The sequence below is a fragment of the Lates calcarifer genome, linkage group LG2 (genome assembly GCF_001640805.2).
Source record: "Lates calcarifer isolate ASB-BC8 linkage group LG2, TLL_Latcal_v3, whole genome shotgun sequence".
In the NCBI taxonomy this organism is placed as follows: domain Eukaryota; kingdom Metazoa; phylum Chordata; class Actinopteri; family Centropomidae; genus Lates; species Lates calcarifer.
The window spans coordinates 24837448-24858880 of record NC_066834.1 but is presented as its reverse complement, the minus strand read 5'-3'; the positions used below and the strand labels follow the sequence as shown (position 1 = coordinate 24858880).

Genomic DNA, 21433 nt, shown 5'->3' with positions numbered 1-21433 from the left:
ACATAAGTTTTGAGTCTACCCATGAGACTGAGCTCTAGAAGAGTTCATTTTGAAGCAAATTTGCAACGACAACACTGATGACATAGCTGTGGAAATTAAGCTTAATAAAAAATTATGTAAGAATATGGTGGAGTTGGTTGGATTTTATACAACAGAGCTTCAACAAATACCTCTAATGATTCTATGGGTAAAACGTGCATCTGCTTTGTAGTACATTCTCTTTCAAATTAGAGATACAGGCAAGTAATACTGTAGATCATAGAATATTTTATTTGACTATTACATATTTGAAAATAAATTACATTAAATATGTACCCCTGTTCTCCACAATAACAGCATAATTATAAAACTTAACTACAAAAGCTTAAATAAGAGTTTGTTTACAAAAATCACTGTTCCCCATTTCCCATCATAAAATGTTCCTTTCCAAATAGTGATTGTGAACATCAACCAGATACAAAACTTAAAAAACCTTCCATTAGTTCCTTTCTACAGCCTTACAAAATATTTTTTGTTCACTGGAAATGTTTTTCATTATAACAGTCTTGACTTGATGCTTCACATCTTGTGATATTCAAACCTTCATTACAGTAATCCAGCAACACAACCATCAGTGAAAGAAAAGTCATCTGAGGGACAGAAAGAGCGAGCACTTTGTACCGAGAGGACTGTTAAGAAAAATGAAACCAAAGTAAAACACAGTGTTGTAGAAAAGTAATTTCCTAATCACATTTTTTTTTTAAAGTTATGATTCTTTGGTGACTTGCCCTTGATGATCAATGTGTGAAGACTATGTCTGAATCATGATCTACAGTAATTGGTTTTGTAGTGACCTTGAGAAGCTGTGGCCTGTAGTAAATTATTTTTAATTATTTAGTTCCTTCAGAAATATATGTTAATTTGGTACCATCTTGTTTTTGCAAGCAATTGTATTTACTTACAGCTGCATGGTAATCACAGATATATGTATTTTCTCTGTCAGTACACAGCAAATTACTTCATAGCAGTGTAACACAGTAAGACATTGCATGTACAGTAACTGGCATTCATCTCTGCAGATGGTGAGGAAGATGACATCAGAGCTCCACCCTGGTGAGGTAGCCATGGTTACCAAATGGGCGGAGGATGATGTTAGACTGAGCCGAGGGCTTCAACATACATTCATGTTTACTAAAAATGTGCTGAAATCAGGATGAGCGTTCAGAAATGACTCAGTGGCTTCACAACCACAAACTCATGCTCAGGCGTCTCCCGAAGTTCTTAAGACATTTTGTCATTGCAAGTTTTGATGGCCGTGTGTGTATAAAGATATGGTTCACCCCCCACCCAAAAAATGGAGGTTTAAGGCTGCAGTCGTCCTCAGTCGAAGAATCGACACTGCATGTAGGTCTCATCTGAAGCAGCGTAACCAAACTTTTGGTAGAAAGCCACATTTTTGGGTGCGCATTCCAGTGTGATTTTATAGCAATCCAGTTTTTTGCTGAGAAGAGTAAGAGTTGAAACTAACCTACAGGACAGGGACAGAGAAAAGAGGAAAAGGGGTGAGTTGAAAAGAGAGAGAGAGAGTGAAAAAAAAAACCCCAGCAGGAATCACAAGATATTCCTAAACAACTCTCCAACGTGATTAACTTTTATGTCTATGAAGATTCAGGGTAGAAACACAAGGTCTTGATTATTAAAACCAGCTAAAACAAAATATCTTTGTGTCCAGCTCACACAGGTCTACTCACAGTTTGCCCAGCTGCTTCCCTCTGCAAACATCACTGACTACTACCTCCTCCACCCGGCCTCTCTACAAACAAAACCAGAACAGAGACGGCCTTCATTTCAGGCATGTGATTTGAACCATTTTTTTTAGAATCAATAAATGAGTTAAGGTAAAAATGCTAATTTGATCTGCATAGTCTTTCAAAAGAAATGAATGACTTTTGAACTACGTTAATGATTACCAGGTTTCTAATAACCAGCCCCCTAATTACCACCATGTTAATGAATAACTTATTTATGGGAAACTGTACAGCAGAATTACAACTGTATCCATTATTAAATATACACAAAACAAATTGTCTGCTAGAATGTCACTTACCTTAGCACAAGAGTGGATGAATTTGTGTTCTGTGATCAGCGTAGCCGTAGCAACAATCTGTCTCAGATTTGTATCCTCCACCACCACGACATAGTAGTCTCCTGTCTTCTTCATATGCTCAAACTTTTCTGGAAGCCAACAGAAAACATAAATGTTTGGGAGCATTCTAGGAATTAAAATATTCAAATTGTGTTAATGGTGAATGTTCTGATCAAAGTAATTAGAACAGCAGGATCTCCCTTTATTCATATCCCAAAGCATTATGTTAAGCCAGACTTACTTGTGAATTGCTCTGGTGTGACATCACCTGTCTGGGTGAGTTGAGATAAAACCTTGAAGAATCCTGAATCACAAAAACATCAGAATAAGTGCATGAAAACAACTGGAATATTTACCAGTTTTACATTTTTATTCCATTACTAACATCTAAAATCTTGGACGCCAAGAAGCAAAAAAACATGACTTCCAGACGATCCATATCTTCAAATTTTCTTGAGAAATACTGGTACAAGTACTGGTCTGGAATATGATAACCATCCAGTCTCTTATTCACCTCTGTTGAAGTCTGCCACACAGAGCGGCCTGAGCACCAGGCCTTCTCCTGGGCTGGACGGGGAGATGGGAGGAGAGAAGGAGACAGAGTTGCTACTCCAGTCTAACTCCTTAAGCAGAGAGGGCTCAAAAAGTGGAGTCTCGTCCAGCAGCATTCCACAATCTCTGCTTTAGAAATATACACACACACACACACACACAGGTATGTCCACAGACACATACGCACCCTTGAAGTACTGTAAGTATGCTGTCCTTAACAGGACAGCTCCATCTAAGATACTCTAACAACACAATGGGTTAACATATTCATACTGTCAGCACTGGAAATGTGTTTGCTCTAAGTCACACAGAACTTTGACCCAACAAATACAAATTCACTTGCCATGTTTCAGTGGCTGACAAGCCAGTTGGCATATTCATGAACACACCCACAAATGAATTACAATACATATCCTCTTACAACCCACTATGACGCGATACCTTTTTATTTCTGGGTTTGTTTCGAATATGTGGTACAGGATATGTAATATGAGAAGGGCACATCCTACAAACGCCCATTCATAGTGAAAGGCCAACAGGTAACATTATAAGTGCTGTTGGTGGTGGCTTTAACACAGCTAACTTTTTACTAAGTAGGATGAAGCTAGCAGAGCTACACGCGTCTGAAATGTGGTTTCCATGGCAGCAAAACACAGTGACACACTCATCCTGTCACACTCAATAAACCACATTAAGAAAATATGACTGTGAGAATGGGCTTAGAAAACGTCAAGAGGCGACAGTGTTTCCCTGCAATAGCCTGTGTCATATTTGACCAAAGTGTTCATTTTGACTAATCCAATAATGTTGCTGCCTCCACAAAATTTTGGCGAGCTAACTTCACATTAGCAGCACAGCGTTCGTCTAATTAAACGACTGCCACGGCTCACTAAGTAAAAAGATGTAAGGTATAACGTCATGTAAAGCTGAAGTGTCTTGCTTTTCTCGTGTCCTGTCACACAGCTAAATAAGGCCACCTTGACTCAAGCAAACCACCCAGCACCAGCAGCTAAGCAACTAGCTAGCTAGCTTAACTACTTACCAGTAAAAGAGCCACACAGGAAGAGACGGTCCAGCTGAATTCCCAGACTGAGGTAACGCACAGTGCCAACCGGGTAGCTAATCTACTAGGTCTGAATGAGGCAGGGCTACATCATTAAGATGAACAGCGTGGGTGTTTTTGGCTGCTGTTTCCGCCTAGCGCGGTGAGCACTTTTGTATGACGTGGCAGAGATGCTGGACGTAAAGGCGCAGCCCAATTACGTCAGTAGAGATTAAGAAGGCACACAACATCCATTAGAGGTACACATCCCAGTCTGATTTAAACAGAGATGATACCGAGAGGGATGTATGACTCCAATTAGTTATCAAGTCTAAGCAGCTAAATACAGCAAATATTTCCCTCTGACACAATCAAGCACACACACACGTTAATTAGACTAATAAACTCAAAGGTTGAGTGCTTTGGATACTGGCCACTACACATTAGGGAGGTTTCACTATCAGTGGTGCATTTTAACTGTGTGAAACACAGAGACAGAGCTGGTTTACATATGTAAAACCAAAGCCCAAGCAAAGGTGGGTTTATCTAAAGCATAAAAAAAGATTCAATTACCACTGTCTTTTGTTAAAAAGCTGTAGAAGCTCTGTTTATTGAGTCTTTTGTATTAACATATTTTACAAAAACTAGATTTACAGAAATTATCCATAACTGAACCATTCTTGATTTAGGCACAAAAATACAGGAAAGCTCAGTCCAAAAAAGTATTTCAGTTTTGATTAAATAAGCAATGGTTATGAAAGATAACCCCTGAATAGGAAAATATATCATGGATATTAAAAGTCGTTAAGTAACTGAATGACAAACCGAAAATGAAAACAAAACTGTCCAATTTTTAAAAAATTTTAACTAATTGAAATCTGAAATCTAAATCCTAAATTGTCTTTACAACAACCCCCAAACAGAGTTTGAGTAATAAAATAAACACACAATTAAGATCACAACACTTCAGCTTTTAGTGGAAGTCACTGGGCTGCTCTTTGGGATAAAGTGGAAGGAAACAAAAGCACTTGTCTAGATTCATGCATATCTCACCCAAAACTGCCCTCACACAGTAATCAAACACTTATAATACACACAGTCTCCATCTTTGTGTCCGTCAATATGTCTCAACCAGCTACAGATTCAGTGAAATTTGACTGAATACCCAAAAAGCTTCAGGGGCCCAGTCCATGTTATACATTGCTGTGCATTTTTGTAACATCTTTTAGCAGAGGATGATTATGCTCCCTGCTGGTATGATTTTTCAAATAGCACTCCTCAATGTGAGTAGACAAAGGCTACACAAATAAAATCACCCCAAAAAAATTCTTCATCAAGATTCTCAGTCATTCAGATCATATAATATCTAAGTAGTAAATCAAACACAGCTGGATTTGCTGTGAAATCCTGAAAATCTTTTGCTGCTCATCCAAGAGGCTTCACCTACAGAACTGAAGACTGTTCAAGTAGTGGCAAAACATCTTCAAAATACCGTGCAGCAAGTCCTGCTATTTCCTTAAAAAAAAAAAAAAGGTCACAGCTGGCCAACAACCCCATACTCAACTGAAAAGAACATATGCACAGCTAACAGCAGTGGGTAATTTAAAAAAGAGTGAGAAGATGAGCCCCATTGTATTTGTACAAAATGTAATACATCCCCTTTGTTAACGATGCATCTCAAGGGACCAGTATTAGAAAACAAAGATTTACATGCCAACTCCCCTCCTTTTGTTAAATAACAAAATGCAAACGGTTTGCAATGGGTGATATTACACACTAAATACAGAACAACCCATGCGGGTCAAAAACACTTTGTTTGCAGCATTACTTTGATAGAAACATTCATATTTGACAGAAAGGCTGAACAATACTAAAGTGACATTCTCTTACACCAAGGTAAGAAATAAAACATGTTATTTTGCCTACACTTGATTCACAGTTGAAACTCGTAAAATAATAACACACAAATACGTCAGATGAGTTTCTCCATCCAGAATACAAAGCTTTTCGCCATGAGCAAAAAAGAGAAAAAAAAAAGTCTGATAAAAGGAGAACAAGGACCCAAATAGTAGCTTTGTCTGATAATGACACCTTCAAACCCTTCTCATAACAGACTTAGATCTCCTGAATGCAAAGCATGCTCATTTCTGACAGCCAGTCTCAATTATAGCAGATAGTGACTCTCTATTGAAGCTGGTGGTTGCAATGTGTGGCACGAGAATAAAGGGCAATGCAGCTTTGCATTTCTTGACTTGCGCCCATCAATTTATATAATGCTCCAAATACTCTTGAATCAGTGATGCAGAGGCTATTCACAATTACTCCACCTTTAGGCAGCCCAAAACAGTCCAAAGGCCATGTTTGCAATGCTTTTTAATTATAGTTTTGAATAGGTGATGACCATTGACTGTACACCACATGGGGGAAGGTTGAAATAGCTCTGTTGGTGCATCCTGGGATGATGATGTGTTAGACTCTCCAGCTGACGCCTGTCTTTGTATCAGGGTGAAGGGTCTTGCATGCGTCTCTCTGCAGCCGCCGCCACGGTTCTACGTCTCAGCACACTTGAGTCCAGCTCTGGGACAGTGTCCTCCTCCAATCCAGGCAAATCCTCGTCCTGGTCCTCTGGACTCTTGTTCAGGTATCTCCTACAGGGGAGTAGCAAGACAAAGTAGAAATATGATCAAGGGATTAGAAAATGAAAGATAATGGGGAAAAAAGGCAACCAGGAATCCTTACCAATAACGAACACATTTCTGAAAAACCATGTCATGTTACAGCTTGTTAGTTGTATACATCTGGGCCTTTCACCTATTCTGATACCCAAGAAAAGAAAGCCTTTTAACATTTTGTTTGTCCTGTCTGCCTCACGAAGAAGTCTACTTTCACAAAATTTAATTTCTACAGCAAAGCTATGACGCACGATCCACTGCAGTCACACTTCTGACCCCAAAAACTCATTTTCAAAAACAACAGCAAAGAAGGAAAAAAAAACATTCTGAAATTGAACTGAACTTCTTCCGAATATAAAACATATCTTACCACCCCTTCCTACTATATGAGGTGAAAACTCCAACCAGCAGTGTACCAACCTGCGTGCTTGTTGGAGCAGCTCTTCTTTCCTCTGTTTTAGCATCTTCTGCCTCTCCTCAGCCGACTTAGAGAAGCGACCTCCTCTGACCTCCATGTTGTCTGGCTCACTGAGACCCTGCTCAGCTGCTCCACTCGGACCTGCCTGCTCGTCTGCTGCAGGGCTCACCTGTATAGGGGCACGCTCTATGGCCTAAGGAAAGAAGACAGACATGATGTGTTACAGAGTGATGCATTCTGCCATTTGAGAAAACCACAGGTGTGTGATAACATGAAACAGAGAGCCAGAGAGCACTGCGTTAGGGAGCCTTTTCAGTTTACAAATTAGTAACGAACAGATTACTGACCTGTGCTGGGAAAGGCACCTGGATGCGTCCTTCTAGGATGTTGTCGGTTGTGACCTCCACAGAGCGGGTCAACTGCAGGTCCTGCATTACTAGGTAGGATGGCACCTGAGGGAACATTTCCTGGATCTGATGGGCCTGATGATCAGAAGTTACATTAAAAGCAAAGCAAGCAATAGACAAAGGATTTAGACATAGTCCGTGCAAATTAAAACTATTATTTTTAAAGATTAACACAGGTAGGTCTTTAGCATACAGTATTGGTGATTTACAAGTAAAAAACCATCCATGGTCCACAGTTTCTGCTGATAGAGTTTATCACTAAGTCAATAAGCATTTTCTAGGAATTCAAATACTATCTAGGTAAAGTATTGTTAAGAGCATTTGGGTGATGGTGCTCAACCCAGGCAATAATTTGATGCAACAAACACCAGCTACTAGTAAACAGCCAGACAGGGGGAGTTAAGACAGGGACAAAATTATGGCAGCACTGGTTTATGCAAATAAGGCATCGAAAAACTGTCAGCAATTGTCCAGAAAAGAGACTCAATACCTGGCTCAAACTGCTATCTCTGTATCATCCCTCTTAAAATTAACAAAAAATTTAATCTGACAGTACCACTGAACTCACCATGGCCATGAGCTGGGAGTTGTTGGCCTGAGCAATGCCCAAGATATTGGTAGTATGCATTACTTCCACTGAGAAACTGGGCAGCCAGCTGGCAATACGAGATCCTGTAAGAGAATATATGGATTTTATGATTCACTGTCTCACACATAGCCTGTCGGTGTCAGGTAACTCCACAACCACATTCAGCCTTGGATTTTTGTCTGACAGACTTACCATCAAAGTGGAAGAAGTGGTTGTGTTGGTTGATATGTGGTCTGGCATCTGGAGCGGCTCCTACAGGGCCGATGTTGTCTTCCAAACCTCCGCCCTGCTGCTGGCCTCTCGGCTGGCCCCCATCTCCATTAATGTTGAGGGATGTACGACACGTTGGGCACGAGGTATCCTGTTCGAGCCACGAGCGCAAACACGAGCTGAAGGAACACACACACACAAATAAGTCAAATGTTATTATGACATTTTTCTCAAACACTTGACAAATCCATTTAAGGGCCAGGGCAAGTCTTCTACAGCTACAGCTGTGCAGGGCATCTTATTGAAGCTGAGAATGTTTACTGAAGTGTTCTAACTCAAGAGCAGTCAAAAACAATGAAAATTATATGACTATGAAAGCCAAAAACTGTTTTGCACTCAGGTTTCTGGTGCAGTCTGCCATCTTTATTCTAGTGAGAAAAGATAATTTTTTTCTAGGCAATGGAGCCACAGGTCAGTGGACTGTTAAAGATCACTTTACTTGTGAAAGAGATGGCCGCAGGGTAGTTTGCGTGCTGTCAACATGGTATCCCAGCAGATGGCACAATCATCATCATTAGCTGCCAGCTCCTCCGCAGTGGCAACAGCAAACCTGCATAAAAAAAGTTCAGCACATGTAATTAATGACGAAACAATGACCAATGGGAAATACAAAGCTTTCGTTAGGAATAAATGATTTAAACTAAGGACCTAAAAACATTAGATAGAAAGGGGGAAAAAAAAAATCAACTCAAAGCATAGTATCACCTGGCCTCCATGTTGTTGATAACACGAAGGTAGTTCTTGTGTCGGCGGACGCGGCGCTGGACTTCATGGAACAGATACCGCAGCTGCATGAAGATAACCAAGCTTGCCATGGACAGCCAGATGTTACCAAAAAGCTAATTAAAGAAATACAGACAGAAAAAATGTAAAATTAGGGGAGCAATACGAGAAACAGGGACATACTACATTTTCATAACATCACATGCCTATGCCCGTTTATCGTATCTTACCAGCATATGGATATGGTGCATGAGGTCCAGAAACAACATAGCTAGCTCCATGATGAAGTCTGTGTAGTAGACATATGTTCCCTTACTCTCCCAGGTCCCTGGATGGTTTAGATCCCACAGATGAATGGAGTACCTGAGGACACACACACACAAATCTTTAACACCATGAAACGCAGGCAATATTTACAGGCTTTTTAATATCACATAGAATGCAATTTAGAACCTGTTTCATGGTCGAACAGGCAGAGTGAAATGAAAGAATGATGGAAAACTGGTAGGAATGAGATAGCCCTGAAATGTGTATTATCATAGCCAATTTTTCCCCAATGGTTCCTTGCAGCATATATAACAGTAATCCCCACTGATACTGATAATAATTTAGTTATGCTAAAATATAATTGGATGCAGATGGTGGGGTAGAAAATGGATGAATGGATGGATGGACAGATTAGGTAGAGATAAAAACTGCATGGATGGATTAACCGATTAAAAATGACAGCAATCATCAAGTTCATTTTAGTTTGCATTCTGATCTGATGAGCTTCCAAGCTACTGTAGCCAGCAGTAATGACAGTGTTTGCTACAGTTCTGATGGTGCTGAATATGAAACTTCAAACAGTGAGACTGTCATATCAATCTCACTTTTAGTTTATGCAGTAAGTGTATAAGGTCTCTTAACAGCCCACAATCATACACAGCAACATTTTAGTATCATCCAAGTCATCAAATGCTGCTCAATTCCTAATTTACTATGTGTAGTGACACAAGTTAAACACAAACCAAGGTAACAACATGAAACAAGTAATTTTTTTTATTACTTAAGTTCACGGAGGTTAAGTAACTACAAACAAAATAATAACAAAATAACAAAAATTGTTTTAATGTTACTGAACTTCTGAGTGCCTCAGGTGATAGGAGTCATTTAGAGTTGTAATGTCCTAACCACCCTCTTTGGGACAAAGAAGCCTTTCACACTGGTCCTAATGTGACCAGAGGAAAACAAATGGTGTTGCTAACATTAGCCTCTGATTCTAAATTTATACAGGTATGTCATCCATATTGCTGCAGTGTGTGCATGTGCATGTATGCACATAAGAAAACTTTCAGGGGACTTACCGCATGATGACATGCCCAGTACGTACAGTCACCAGCAGACACTGAAAACAAAAGCACATGGGTGAACTTGATAATAGTTATTGTTGTCTACTTAACACATACAGCAATCCAAAATAATTATTTTTTACTAAAAAATATATATATATTAACATATATATTAAAACATATATGAGAGAAATGGTGAACAAATATTTTGTACTTTGCCAAAAAACTTGGCTTAAAAATTCTGTATTCCCTCTTGGAGACAGCTTCTGCATCAAATAAGAAAACAGACATTTTGACTTGTCATAGAGGAAATAGCACTGTTATGACTGAAAGCATTAACGAGAATTCAAGTACCCCAGTAAGCCACGCTCATGAGCCAGTGTGCATAACACTGTCTGTCGAACCAGCACGCCTAAATGAAATGCAACCATCATTAATATCATTAGTTCATATTAGAACGGTGCTTTTCCTGCTATAATGTTCAGTCTGACATAGTGTTTGCAATATAGGAAACTGTGGAGGGGGTTAGGGGGCAAATATGGTGGTTGAGAGAGTTGTCTTTTTATGTATCCATCTTTACTTTACCATTAGACATTATACTGATTTACCCAGCTCTATTTGAGACATAAGCATATTAAGCAAAACAATACATGGGCCAAAACAAAAGCTTGAATTATATGAAGAATCCATAATTGTTTGTACTATACATGATCAAAATGCATTTGCACACACAGCAGGCCTCCAAATTTGTACAATTATGGTTCCAGGTTCTCACCTCTGCTGCCATAAAGGAAAGTGTGTGCATGCCATGGGAAGCACCCAGTAAACCACAGCCCACAGCAAGGCCACAGCAGTCCAGCAAGAGGGAGACCAGCAGACAAAGCACTCGCACATGGCTGTTCATTGGAGTGGAGGGAGAGAATGACAGCTGTAGGGAAGAAACATGTGGATTATAAGTGGATCATGCCTCTCTCAAAATTTTAACCTTAGAAAAACGTTTTGTTTTGAAGCTCACAATCTCAAACTACAGATTATTCTGACATTTTAAGAATTCAACAAAATGAAACACTACAATATCTGAATGCAGATGTTCATGAAGCATTCAGGTGACAGCAAACAGCTAAATGAAATATAAAATAATACATTAAAAAGGGTAACAAACCTAAATCAAATTAATTAATTCAACCACTAAAGAACATAAGGATTAAACTTGTTCTTACATAGTCATGCACTACTGACCACGGATCAACAATAGTGTTTAATTGTCAGGCTCAGTATCATACGTGCTTGAACTTTTTCCTTCCAAATCAATAAACTCCTCATACATAACCCCCAAAATGTCCATGTATGGGCAAAACATTGCTTAAGACTGTAAACTGACATTGTGTATAGAGTGCATTTTAGGACCTGAAAACAGCTGAACAGAAAAAATCTACTTTATCAGTTCCGCAAAATGTGAACACCACAAGGTTTCCACAACACAATACAGCTATCATCTGTAGTGGTTTAACTCTGTTTAACCCCCCAAAAGTTAGAACCCACAGATGCAGGCAAACAGGAAGTAAGACAGCTGGGCTGACACAACTGACAGACTTCAGCTAAAAACAAGAAACGTACACTCACAAACTAGTATACATTTTACAGCACGGCAGGCAGAAATGACCTTCTGGTACACTAAGCCAGTCAGCATTACATCACAGGCAACATACCAGCTTAATGCTCGATTTAAATGTCATTGCTTGCAAGGAGGTGATTAAATCTGATATTTTGTTTTCCCCAACATGCAGAGCACAATCCGATACAGGGACATGTCAATGTAGTGGCTGAAACTGTATCGGTAGCCTAACATGCCAGTACAAGGAACTATTAATAGATCCAGAGCTAAAAAAGAGTACAGTCACTCTCAGACTTTTGGGGGACACTCAGCACACATTTTAAGTGGGACTACTGTATGAAGTTTGTGGGTGTACTGATCAGGTGTGGCATTTTCTCTCAGTCCTTATGAGTAACAAAGCAGCCACAAAAAATGTAGATCTAGTTCCATCCTGTTTGCTGTGTAACCTAAATAGGAACAGGTTTCACACAGGGATATTGAGGCCATCTGCCATATTCTATAATGTCTTACTGGATTGAGAAACACAGAAAACTTATTGCACTTTTATGAGTAAGCTCTTGAATTACTTGTGTTGACTGTACAGCTCCCTATACCTGCTTTATGCCATATTAGCCATTTAAAATGCCTGCATCTATATTAGACTGGTAAGGTGGTAAGAACATTGGTATATGGTTCCTAACTGACATTTCTTTAGTAATGTGTGTGTCCTTCCGTAGCAAGTAAGAGCTCAAAGTGCTTCAAGAGCCTATAGCAAAAAGAAAAAGCAAATAACCTCCAGGTATTCATGACAACACCGTCCTTTACCATGGCACGTTTACTTCAAAGTCGTTTTCTTTCACGGCAGACAGACTTACAAAACAGCCACCAGCTCTGACACTGATGGCTACACAGGATTCAGACTATTGTTGAGAGTACATTTACGACAAAAACATTACTGCTGATAAGTCAATACATTTGTTTTATTGTCCAGTCTTGGTTTATCATACAAGAAAGGCACTAAACTATGTTTTGGGGCTCTAGAAAAAAAAGGAGTAATTTATCCTACATACAATACTTACATATTCAAATCGGTCTTTGCAGAGTTGAACCATGAGGTGGAGAAAGACCAGGGCAGAGAACCACAAACACCACATCACCACCTCCTCCACTGTCTGCACGTTCAGTACGCCAAAGATGAAAATGAACTTGTAGAAGATGAAGTTCCAGAACTTATCTTTCAGGTGCTGAGAAACAAACACAGAGCAAATTAGATGCATATTGCTGATACATCTGCTCTCAAGAAGAGCTGCAAAGACCATTTGGACCTTTGAAAGGTTAATAACCCCCAGTATGAAAGTAGCTGCAGTTGTCATTTGAACACTGTCAAATACACCAGACTCACCTGCTTCTCACTGACTCTAAGTGGGCCGAACACCACATACTGAATCATTTTTGCAACTAACATCAAAGAACAGCAGAATGTGTTGACTAACACCTAGGGGAACAAAAGAACAAAGTGGCAGTTAGTTTTTGTAAGAACACCCATCATCTTATCAAGCTATGTAAAGTCTTTAACTGGATAACACTCACCCATACAAAGAGACTGTCTGTGGCAAGATACCACAAGACAGTGGTTGCCAGTTCTGTGTTACTAATGTCATTGTTTAGATGTTCAAGATCCACTTCAGAGGGAGCTTGTGTTTCCTCAGTTTCCAAGGCCCCAAAGCCTGGATCTGTCACAGTGGTGTAGGCACTGAAGATGCTACCAGCAAGCAGAGCTACACTCAGTACTGTGTAGGTCTGCAGGCTGGGCCATGGAAACCTCTCCAAAAACAGCAGAGGCATTGCAGTGTTTATGGTCCACTTCTGAACTTGTGAAAATGGTGTTTGTCCGAATCAAAGACCTCAAACAACCTGAGGACAGAAATGAGTTTGCTGACGTTAGCCAAACTTTATTCAACTAAGCGTAAATATCACACAAATACAAAAGTGCTAGTGTGGGATAGCGGCTAGTTCGTGTTAATGTATGTTTTTAATAACGATTGTAAAATGGCCAGTTAGGACCCGAATGCAAGATTATCTTGGCAGTTTCCAAGAAGTTAACCGGATATGTTAGCTACCTGACCTAAGTCCTAAAGCAGGCTAACTTCATGTAGGCTAAACACAGTTGATACATATGGAAATTACACAAGTATCGGACTGTCTCTGGTGACGTGTAATAGGGTAAATCAGCCAAAAAAAGTGAAAACCGTGAATCAGCGACTAAATTCGCACAAACATAAACACAAATACCCTGGTAGAGCGAATACTGAATAATAGGAGTTCACGCCCCTAACATTAGCCTTTTACCCAACGTTACCCAACGCAAGTAGCCGTACGTTAATGTTAGCTGACACTAGCTTGCTTGTTAGCTAATATTAGCTACGTAGCTAGCAGCTGTTAGCAAGCACCAGACAACAAGCTTGAATTAAATCGTCACTTACTGTTTGTCACAAACTTAGTAAATACCCAACGTCCCTTCCTGTGTTCAGTGATGTACTTTTAGTGCTGCTGCACTGGGGACATCATAGTTGACAACATCGTCAGGTTTACTTCACCGAGCAGGCAGCTGGCTGAAGGGAGGCTTTCTTAGCTGCGCACTGTAACAACGTCACCGTGGCCACTTCAAAGTTATAGCGATATGCGATGTACACACGCACACACACACACACAGCCTCCGCATTGATTTATGAGAGAAATATATATTAATATTTATATTTCTAAGGCCAAAATTACAGGAACATCTTAATGTGTGATGTAGCACTGTACACATGCAATAAGTATTATTTATTATCAAAGAGGTGATGATTAATTATTTCTTTATTTTCAAGTGCTTAAAAATGTAACTTCTATGGATGAACTTTTGTCTTAACGTTCAATTCTTAAAAGCACTTTCTGTGCGATGTTGAATTTTATTCACATTGCTCACTCATTAAAAATAGACATGTTAAAAAAAAAAAAAAAAGTCTGGCCTTTTTCATCAGCCATCAAATCTGTCGCAACATCCTTCACTGGGGTGTGGTCAATCATTGAACATGGTTGAAACTTCCAAATCACTGTGAGCAGTGCAGCAGCAATCACTGTTGCTTCCTCCTGTATGTCCTGTAAGTAACTTGAATGAATTATAGTCTTTAACTTATCACTAAAGCAGATGAACATCTGATGTAAAACATACCCATTAACATAACCATACCTGTAAACAGCCGTTTTATGGGAGGCCACAGACCCCAAAACTGAAAATGAAAGCATCAACTTCTGTAGTTCCACCTGCAGTCTATGACAAAAACAAATAGGGGAACACAAGGAAACAGCACTGGTTGTCAAATCAGAATTATATTGATGGAAAGACCCTATTCACAAATAAGCAATACTTCAAACATTTCCTTAATGACATATACAGAGTGTTAATTGTGAAAGTTAAAGATAATGGAGAATAAGGGTTTTATATTAGGCAATCAGTGTTCTGGGCTCAGGAATAATTCTGCTTGTATCAGAGAAAAGGCTAATCATGGTAATAATTAACTATTCAAATGGTCTCCATTCACGTAATGGATGGAGTTTGCAGAGAGTCCGAAATTAAGGCATGTTTCTGAGCGTTGTTACACATGCAGATGCAAATGCAAAGGTTGCTGGGGGAGAATGAGGATTATAAGAGACAATAAGTACAGTATCTTAGCTTTTCAGCTTCCCTATCAGAAATATTACTAATGAATAAATCATGTGAAAGGAAGAGATATCTCCGTAATTCTTTGGAATAAGAGGAAAATAATTCCTGCATTTCTTTGAGCTCAACTGGAGTATTCCAGTAGGTGGTGTGATCATTTTATTGTTCTCAGTTATACTTAATAATGTTTATTTCTGTGGAAAAGATAAAGAAATAGAATTATTTTAGGAAAGTACAAAGAGAGATTTGATGTAATTTGGCATTCGGATATTTGTGATTTTTGCACACTGTTGCTCAGCAGCCACAATCTCTTCCTTGAAAGCCAACCAAGTTTTTTAGTTTGTTTTTTGTCTTTTAGGAAGTAAATCTAGGAAACAAATAAAACAGAACTATTATTGGCAAATTATATTTCATATACACACAAACCATCACAAAATGATAAATTGTAAGAGCAGATTTCTTCAGAAGATGGGTTGTTGAAGCTTAGCCAGTGAAAAATAAAGATAAAAGACCTTTGAGTTTTGTGTTTTCCATGCAAAGTAACTCATTACATGGCCATCAAATGTACCTACATACTTACTTATTTCGTTCCGACTTGTTCTACTATATATAAGTTATAAAGCTGCTTGCCACGTTTTCTGGAATACGCTGCAAAGAATAGCTCAGCTGTCTAAAGTGGACTAATCAGTTTCCCTAGCCTTTCCTTTCTGTTGGAGATGGATCTATGAAAATGTTGAAATAACATCTGTGGCTTTCAAATGGAAACCTTTTTCCGGTTCAATTTTACCGTTAGAGGAAGTGAAGACTTGCTTGTACAGCACTTTGTTTTTCTTTTCATGCAGACACCACTGTCAGCACATACACTTGCAGCATGAACCACTCAGCTCTGCTGTCTTCTTCAGAGGAAATGGCCCCTGGGGAGTTTGACCGTGGGACAGCAGTGGCTTGTGTGATCCTGGGTCTATCCTTCCTGATAGGAGCTCCGGGGAACCTTCTGGTGATCTGGACTATCCTGAGACACGTCAAGCCACGGTCCCACACTGTGGTGCTCATCCTGCACCTGGCCGCTGCGGACCTGCTGGTCCTCATCACCCTACCTCTGTGGATCTACTCCCTGGTACACACCTGGGTGCTTGGGTTGGTATCCTGCAAAGCTTTGGTGTACATTATCAGAGTGTGCATGTTTAGCAGCATCTTTTTCATCACCCTCATGAGTGTGGAGCGCTTTCTAGCCATCTGCCATCCATTTGTGATGATGCACTTGAAGACCAAGAAACTTATGAACAAATGTCTCGTGCTGTTGTGGCTCCTTGCTTTCCTTCTTGGAATACCTGCTTTACTAACCCTTCATTTGGAAACTGATGGAACTGAGCAATGTTTTATCAAGGAATTCAGCTCTGAGATTCAAACGATCACCTTCTTTTGTCTGGAGACCTTGGGGGGGTTTGTAGTTCCTTTCATCGTTCTTAGTATCTGTTACTGCCTCGTAGCTGCCCAGCTCAGGAAAATGCATTATAACACCAAACAGAAATCCATGGTTCTTGTCCACACAGTGGTGATAGCCTTCACTCTGTGCTGGTTGCCTTACCATATTATCAACATTATCGATCTGGTTTGCATCTTAAGTGGAGAACATGAATGTGTCACTTTGCCGCAGAGCATTGTCTATAGTGCTGGTGCCCTTGTGTTCATCAGCAGCTCAGTGAATCCAGTGCTATACGCCTTCTTCGCAAGGAACTTTCGAGGGAGTCTTGAGGAGTCCCGACTAGTCAGGCTGTTCCAGGAAATGGCCACTCACACCAACAAACTCAGGGACCTGGTAGTACAACAGCAGACTGGCCAGAGGGCAGCAAATACACAAGTAGAGCTGGTGTCTGACCTGTGAGGGAAAAACTGAACCCCTGGAGACTGTGATGATGGGAAAGTGTGATATTTGACTTCTGTAGTTGATCAAGGGAATACATTTTATTATGAAGGCCTGTGTATGATTTGATGTTTTGAAAACTTGAATTAATGATAATAAGCACCAGCAATGGTAATACAATAACAGATACCATACTCTCCCATCCTTGTTTTATTGTGATCTTTGTGTGTTTATCATTGTTTATAATAATTTATTGTTGTAGTTAAATTTTTTTGAAAAGTAAAAAATGTGATACGCTGTGTTTTGTAATGTGTATTATAAGTGCCACAGTTACTGAAGTATCTGTTTTCTGACTTTAAAAATTAAATGACATACCTCTATTTCAAAATGCTGCAATTATTTCATTTTGGTTGATTATTAAAACTTGACCATTGTATTGTTTTAGCTTATTTTGATCTGAGAGAGACCAACTGCACTCAATTTCCTGCCTGTCTGGAGAAAAACAGGACCTTTAACCTTAATAAACATGCCCAAAAAAGGTCACAGTATATGCTGAAGTCATTTGTTTGCAAGAGTGCATGTATGCAAGGGGTTCCAAACGGATTTTGCTGACACTTACATACACAAATAACAAATCAAGTCCTTACAGTATATTTGTCATTACCAGAGACACATACGTGGTGGGCAGGCTGTTACAAAAATCACTGACCTCTGTAAAAGCTCTGAGTCATATAAACTCAGAACATGCAGCTCAGCACATCTCATTATTCAGACCTTAATTATCAGGAATCAGGTCAGGTCCTGAAATGAAACAATAAAATTGAGCAACAAGCAAATTGATGAACAATCACATTTTGGTTGATTGAAATAATTTATTAACTGGTGAATGACATTTTTGCCACAGTTCTCCATCTAGTTGAAATTTAAAACTTTAAGTTTTGTTCTAATGCACGTGCTCATTAAATTGCCTCCGTTGATGTTATGGAGTCCCCATTTACTGTCTGATGGAGCAGCTGATCAGTGATCATTATGATTTTTCTTTTACTTATTTGAAACACATTCCTTTCTTTTACTCCATCTATGATTTAAGGTGAAAAAGGGACTTCTGACGCATGTATGAATCACCTCTCTGTGTCTCAAATAGGCCTGTGAGGAAACCCTGTTCCTGTGCTGTCTATTCTAAAGGGAAGTGAAGACTTGCTTGTACAGCACTTTGTTTTTCTTTTCATGCAGACACCACTGTCAGCACATACACTTGCAGCATGAACCACTCAGCTGTGCTGTCTTCTTTGGAGGAAATGGCCCCTGAGGAGTTCGAGGGTGGGACAGCAGTGGCTTGTGTGATCCTGGGTCTATCCTTCCTGATAGGAGCTCCAGGGAACCTTCTGGTGATCTGGACTATCCTGAGACACATCAAACAGCGGTCCCATACCGTGGTGCTCATCCTGCACCTGGCCGCCGCGGACCTGCTGGTCCTCATCACCCTACCTCTGTGGATCTACTCCCTTGCCCACTCCTGGGTGTTCGGTGAGGCCTCGTGCAAAGCCATGGTGTACATGATCAATGCCTGTATGTACAGCAGCGTTTTCCTCATCACCCTTATGAGTGTGGAGCGTTTTGTGGCAGTGCGCTATCCTTTTGCCTCAGCTGACTGGAAGAGGAAAAATGCTCTGAATAAATTATTGCTGACTCTGTGGATCGCAGCATTTTTGTTCAGCATACCTGTCATCCCAACTCAAGTTGTAGGGACGGAAGCTGGTGAGGAGCACTGTCTTTACAGGCTGTACACATCTGCTACCCAGGAGCTGGTGTGTGTGCTGCTAGAAACACTGGTGGGTTACATATTACCCTTCTCCATCTTGGTAGTCTGCTATGGCTGCCTGTGCAGCCGGATCACTAAGATGACCTTCAAGTCCAAGCGCAAGTCTACCGTTCTTATCGCCAGCATAGTGGTTGTGTTTGCCATTTGCTGGACACCCCATCACATAGGAAACATCCTATCGCTCATCATACTGGCCATTGAGGAATCCTTTCATGATACAGCAGAGAGTCTGGAGAATGTCAGGAGCACCATGAGCTTCATCGCTGGGGCCATGGTCTTCATCAGCAGCACTGTTAACCCCATCCTCTACATGTTTGCAGCTCGCTCCTTCAGGAGCTCCGTGCATGACACCGGCATTCAGAAGCTGTTCCGCCACATCTCCAGCACCTCCCCAGGCGAGGGCACCAGAGAAGTGTCCTTTGTGTCCAAGAGACACAGCAATCAGACCACCAGCTCTCAGTGTGTGTTGGAGTCGAAAGACCAAATGGACATATTAATAAAAATGTGTGAAAATAATCCATCCTGATATTGGAAATGTCTGGGGTGGTGTGTGTGCTGTGTGTATCTGTGTAGATATTCATGTGTATACTGTATGTATTTTGAAATTTTGCCTGAAATGAAGCTAATTTTGTATGAAATTACAACACAGATTAACAGGATGTCAGTTAATCATGTGATACTTGTCCAACTCTGTAAATTACCCATTTCTCATGTATATTTTTTTTATTGTGAACATATATTTATGGAGTCATTAGATTTATGTCATTTAAGCAATATTAACCGAGAGGGTGTGCTTTAACGTCATTTGAACACAACAGTGAGGCCAGTAAGCAGGTGGCAAGCATCACTGAAGTGCTCAAATAACATTAAAGCACACCCTCAAGTGTAATATTGCCATTATACAACTATTACCAACAAAGTAAAATGTATATGGCAGAGTAATATTTTTAGTGATGAGTAAGGCGTGTTGTCATGCTGATTTGAGCACATTCTAAATGTCTTGTTGACCAATCAGATTGCTTGGTCGGAACTACTTGTTGTATAATTAGTATTAAAATAGTACAATAAATATCATCGTCATCTCTAATACAGTCTGATTATGTGATTGTGAACTCATGTAACAGACATTTTTTTGTCTCATTTACCCATAATACTATGTGTTAATCTCTTAATGGGTCAAAAAAAAATTAATACTATTGTAAGATACTCGTGACAAATTAGGTAACAATAGTTCTGGTATCCCACTACAGACAACAGTCATGCTTTCAACTTCCTCTCAATGAAAAGATTGCAAAATGAAAAACTGCATGTTCCCTTTGGTGAGCAGCGAAAAGCGGAATCATGTCTTAATGTTTTGTCACAGTCAAACCTAAATTTTGGTGTGAGCAGGTTCAGTGTAAACTTATTTACGTGTTTTTTTTTTCTCACACAGATCAAGGAAATATTCATAATATATCATTATCATAGCATATTATCACAGTTTGTCTGTTGCCATGGCAGAGCAAAAACTGTTACCACCAACTGACCAGTAGATGGCGGTGACAGCACTGTGTTTATAATTTTATAACAATAACAGTAATAATAACTTTTATTTCACTTTCTCATTGTATATCATCTTTTAAATATATTTATACAGGGAAGGGTAATGCAGAGATTATTTTTGTTAGCGCTGCACTGCTTTAAACACCAAGCTTTTCCAGGAGACACTCCTTTTAATATGTAGTCAATATAATAAAGAGTCTCTGTTCTGACAATAAGAGAATACCAGACAGAAAAGTCAATATAACTCTAACGTACTGGCATGTGTAATGTTAATTATGTTTAATACTATTATTATAAATGTGACAAAACTGCTAACACATTGTTTTACCCATGCAGTTACTTTTGTAGTCTTACATCATGAAACAAATAATATGCCAAATATATACTGGTATTCAAGATACACTACAATTAAATATAAATTTCACTTTAAGTCTGACTCAGTACCATTGATTTCACTTTGACAAGACTCAGGCTGACGAAGACTTTAACATTCAGTGACCGTGGCTCATATCCTTTCTGAGCAGCTTTAAGTAGACTGGATATACTTATCTTACTTACTATAATTTTTGATATAGAGGGAAGACATTATAAATGTTAATAAAAAATAATACTAATAACAATAATTTGAAGTAATGACATTTCATACTGATGCTCCCATGGGGTGCCATTTGTGCTTTGTACTGAGATGGCTCATTGTGATTATGACTTGACTTAAAGCTTGAATAAACCCATTGTGACAGTGCTCGTCACTTCTTTTGGAGCCCTTTAACATTAGTGAG

The 21433-nt window shown here is 39.6% G+C and overlaps 4 protein-coding genes across 5 annotated transcripts; 2 read left to right on the top strand and 2 right to left on the bottom strand.

The window, feature by feature from the left end:
- Nucleotides 1-247: 247 nt before the first annotated feature.
- gnpnat1 (glucosamine-phosphate N-acetyltransferase 1) lies at nucleotides 248-3909 on the bottom strand. Of its 2 annotated transcripts, none has more exons than XM_018666964.2 (6): nucleotides 3720-3909; nucleotides 2640-2803; nucleotides 2367-2429; nucleotides 2087-2214; nucleotides 1731-1792; nucleotides 248-1507 (listed from the first exon to the last, which is right to left on the bottom strand). In XM_018666964.2, the coding sequence occupies exons 2-6, from the start codon at nucleotides 2791-2793 to the stop codon at nucleotides 1360-1362; spliced, it is 555 nt and encodes a 184-aa protein (XP_018522480.1). In that variant the 5' UTR covers nucleotides 2794-2803; nucleotides 3720-3909; the 3' UTR covers nucleotides 248-1359. The 2 variants fall into 2 exon arrangements, with proteins under 2 accessions (XP_018522480.1, XP_018522479.1); XM_018666963.2 differs by having other exon boundaries at nucleotides 2640-2806; nucleotides 3720-3908.
- A 390-nt stretch (nucleotides 3910-4299) lies between these two features.
- Nucleotides 4300-14379, bottom strand: LOC108876996 (E3 ubiquitin-protein ligase AMFR). Its single transcript, XM_018666883.1, has 14 exons — nucleotides 14207-14379; nucleotides 13314-13637; nucleotides 13126-13218; nucleotides 12803-12967; nucleotides 10905-11057; nucleotides 10145-10185; nucleotides 9029-9161; nucleotides 8781-8914; nucleotides 8515-8625; nucleotides 7998-8194; nucleotides 7785-7888; nucleotides 7157-7291; nucleotides 6812-7002; nucleotides 4300-6367 (listed from the first exon to the last, which is right to left on the bottom strand). Exons 2-14 carry the CDS (start codon nucleotides 13566-13568, stop codon nucleotides 6220-6222), a joined length of 1860 nt encoding a protein of 619 aa, XP_018522399.1. The 5' UTR covers nucleotides 13569-13637; nucleotides 14207-14379; the 3' UTR covers nucleotides 4300-6219.
- Nucleotides 14380-16206: 1827 nt separating this feature from the next.
- LOC108876997 (leukotriene B4 receptor 1) lies at nucleotides 16207-17831 on the top strand. The gene has a single exon (XM_018666884.2). It carries the CDS (start codon nucleotides 16298-16300, stop codon nucleotides 17309-17311), a length of 1014 nt encoding a protein of 337 aa, XP_018522400.1. The 5' UTR covers nucleotides 16207-16297; the 3' UTR covers nucleotides 17312-17831.
- A 629-nt stretch (nucleotides 17832-18460) lies between these two features.
- Nucleotides 18461-20199, top strand: si:dkey-148a17.6 (uncharacterized protein LOC108190685 homolog). The gene has a single exon (XM_018666663.2). The coding sequence runs from the start codon at nucleotides 18553-18555 to the stop codon at nucleotides 19636-19638; it is 1086 nt and encodes a 361-aa protein (XP_018522179.1). The 5' UTR covers nucleotides 18461-18552; the 3' UTR covers nucleotides 19639-20199.
- The last annotated feature ends 1234 nt before the right edge of the window (nucleotides 20200-21433 follow it).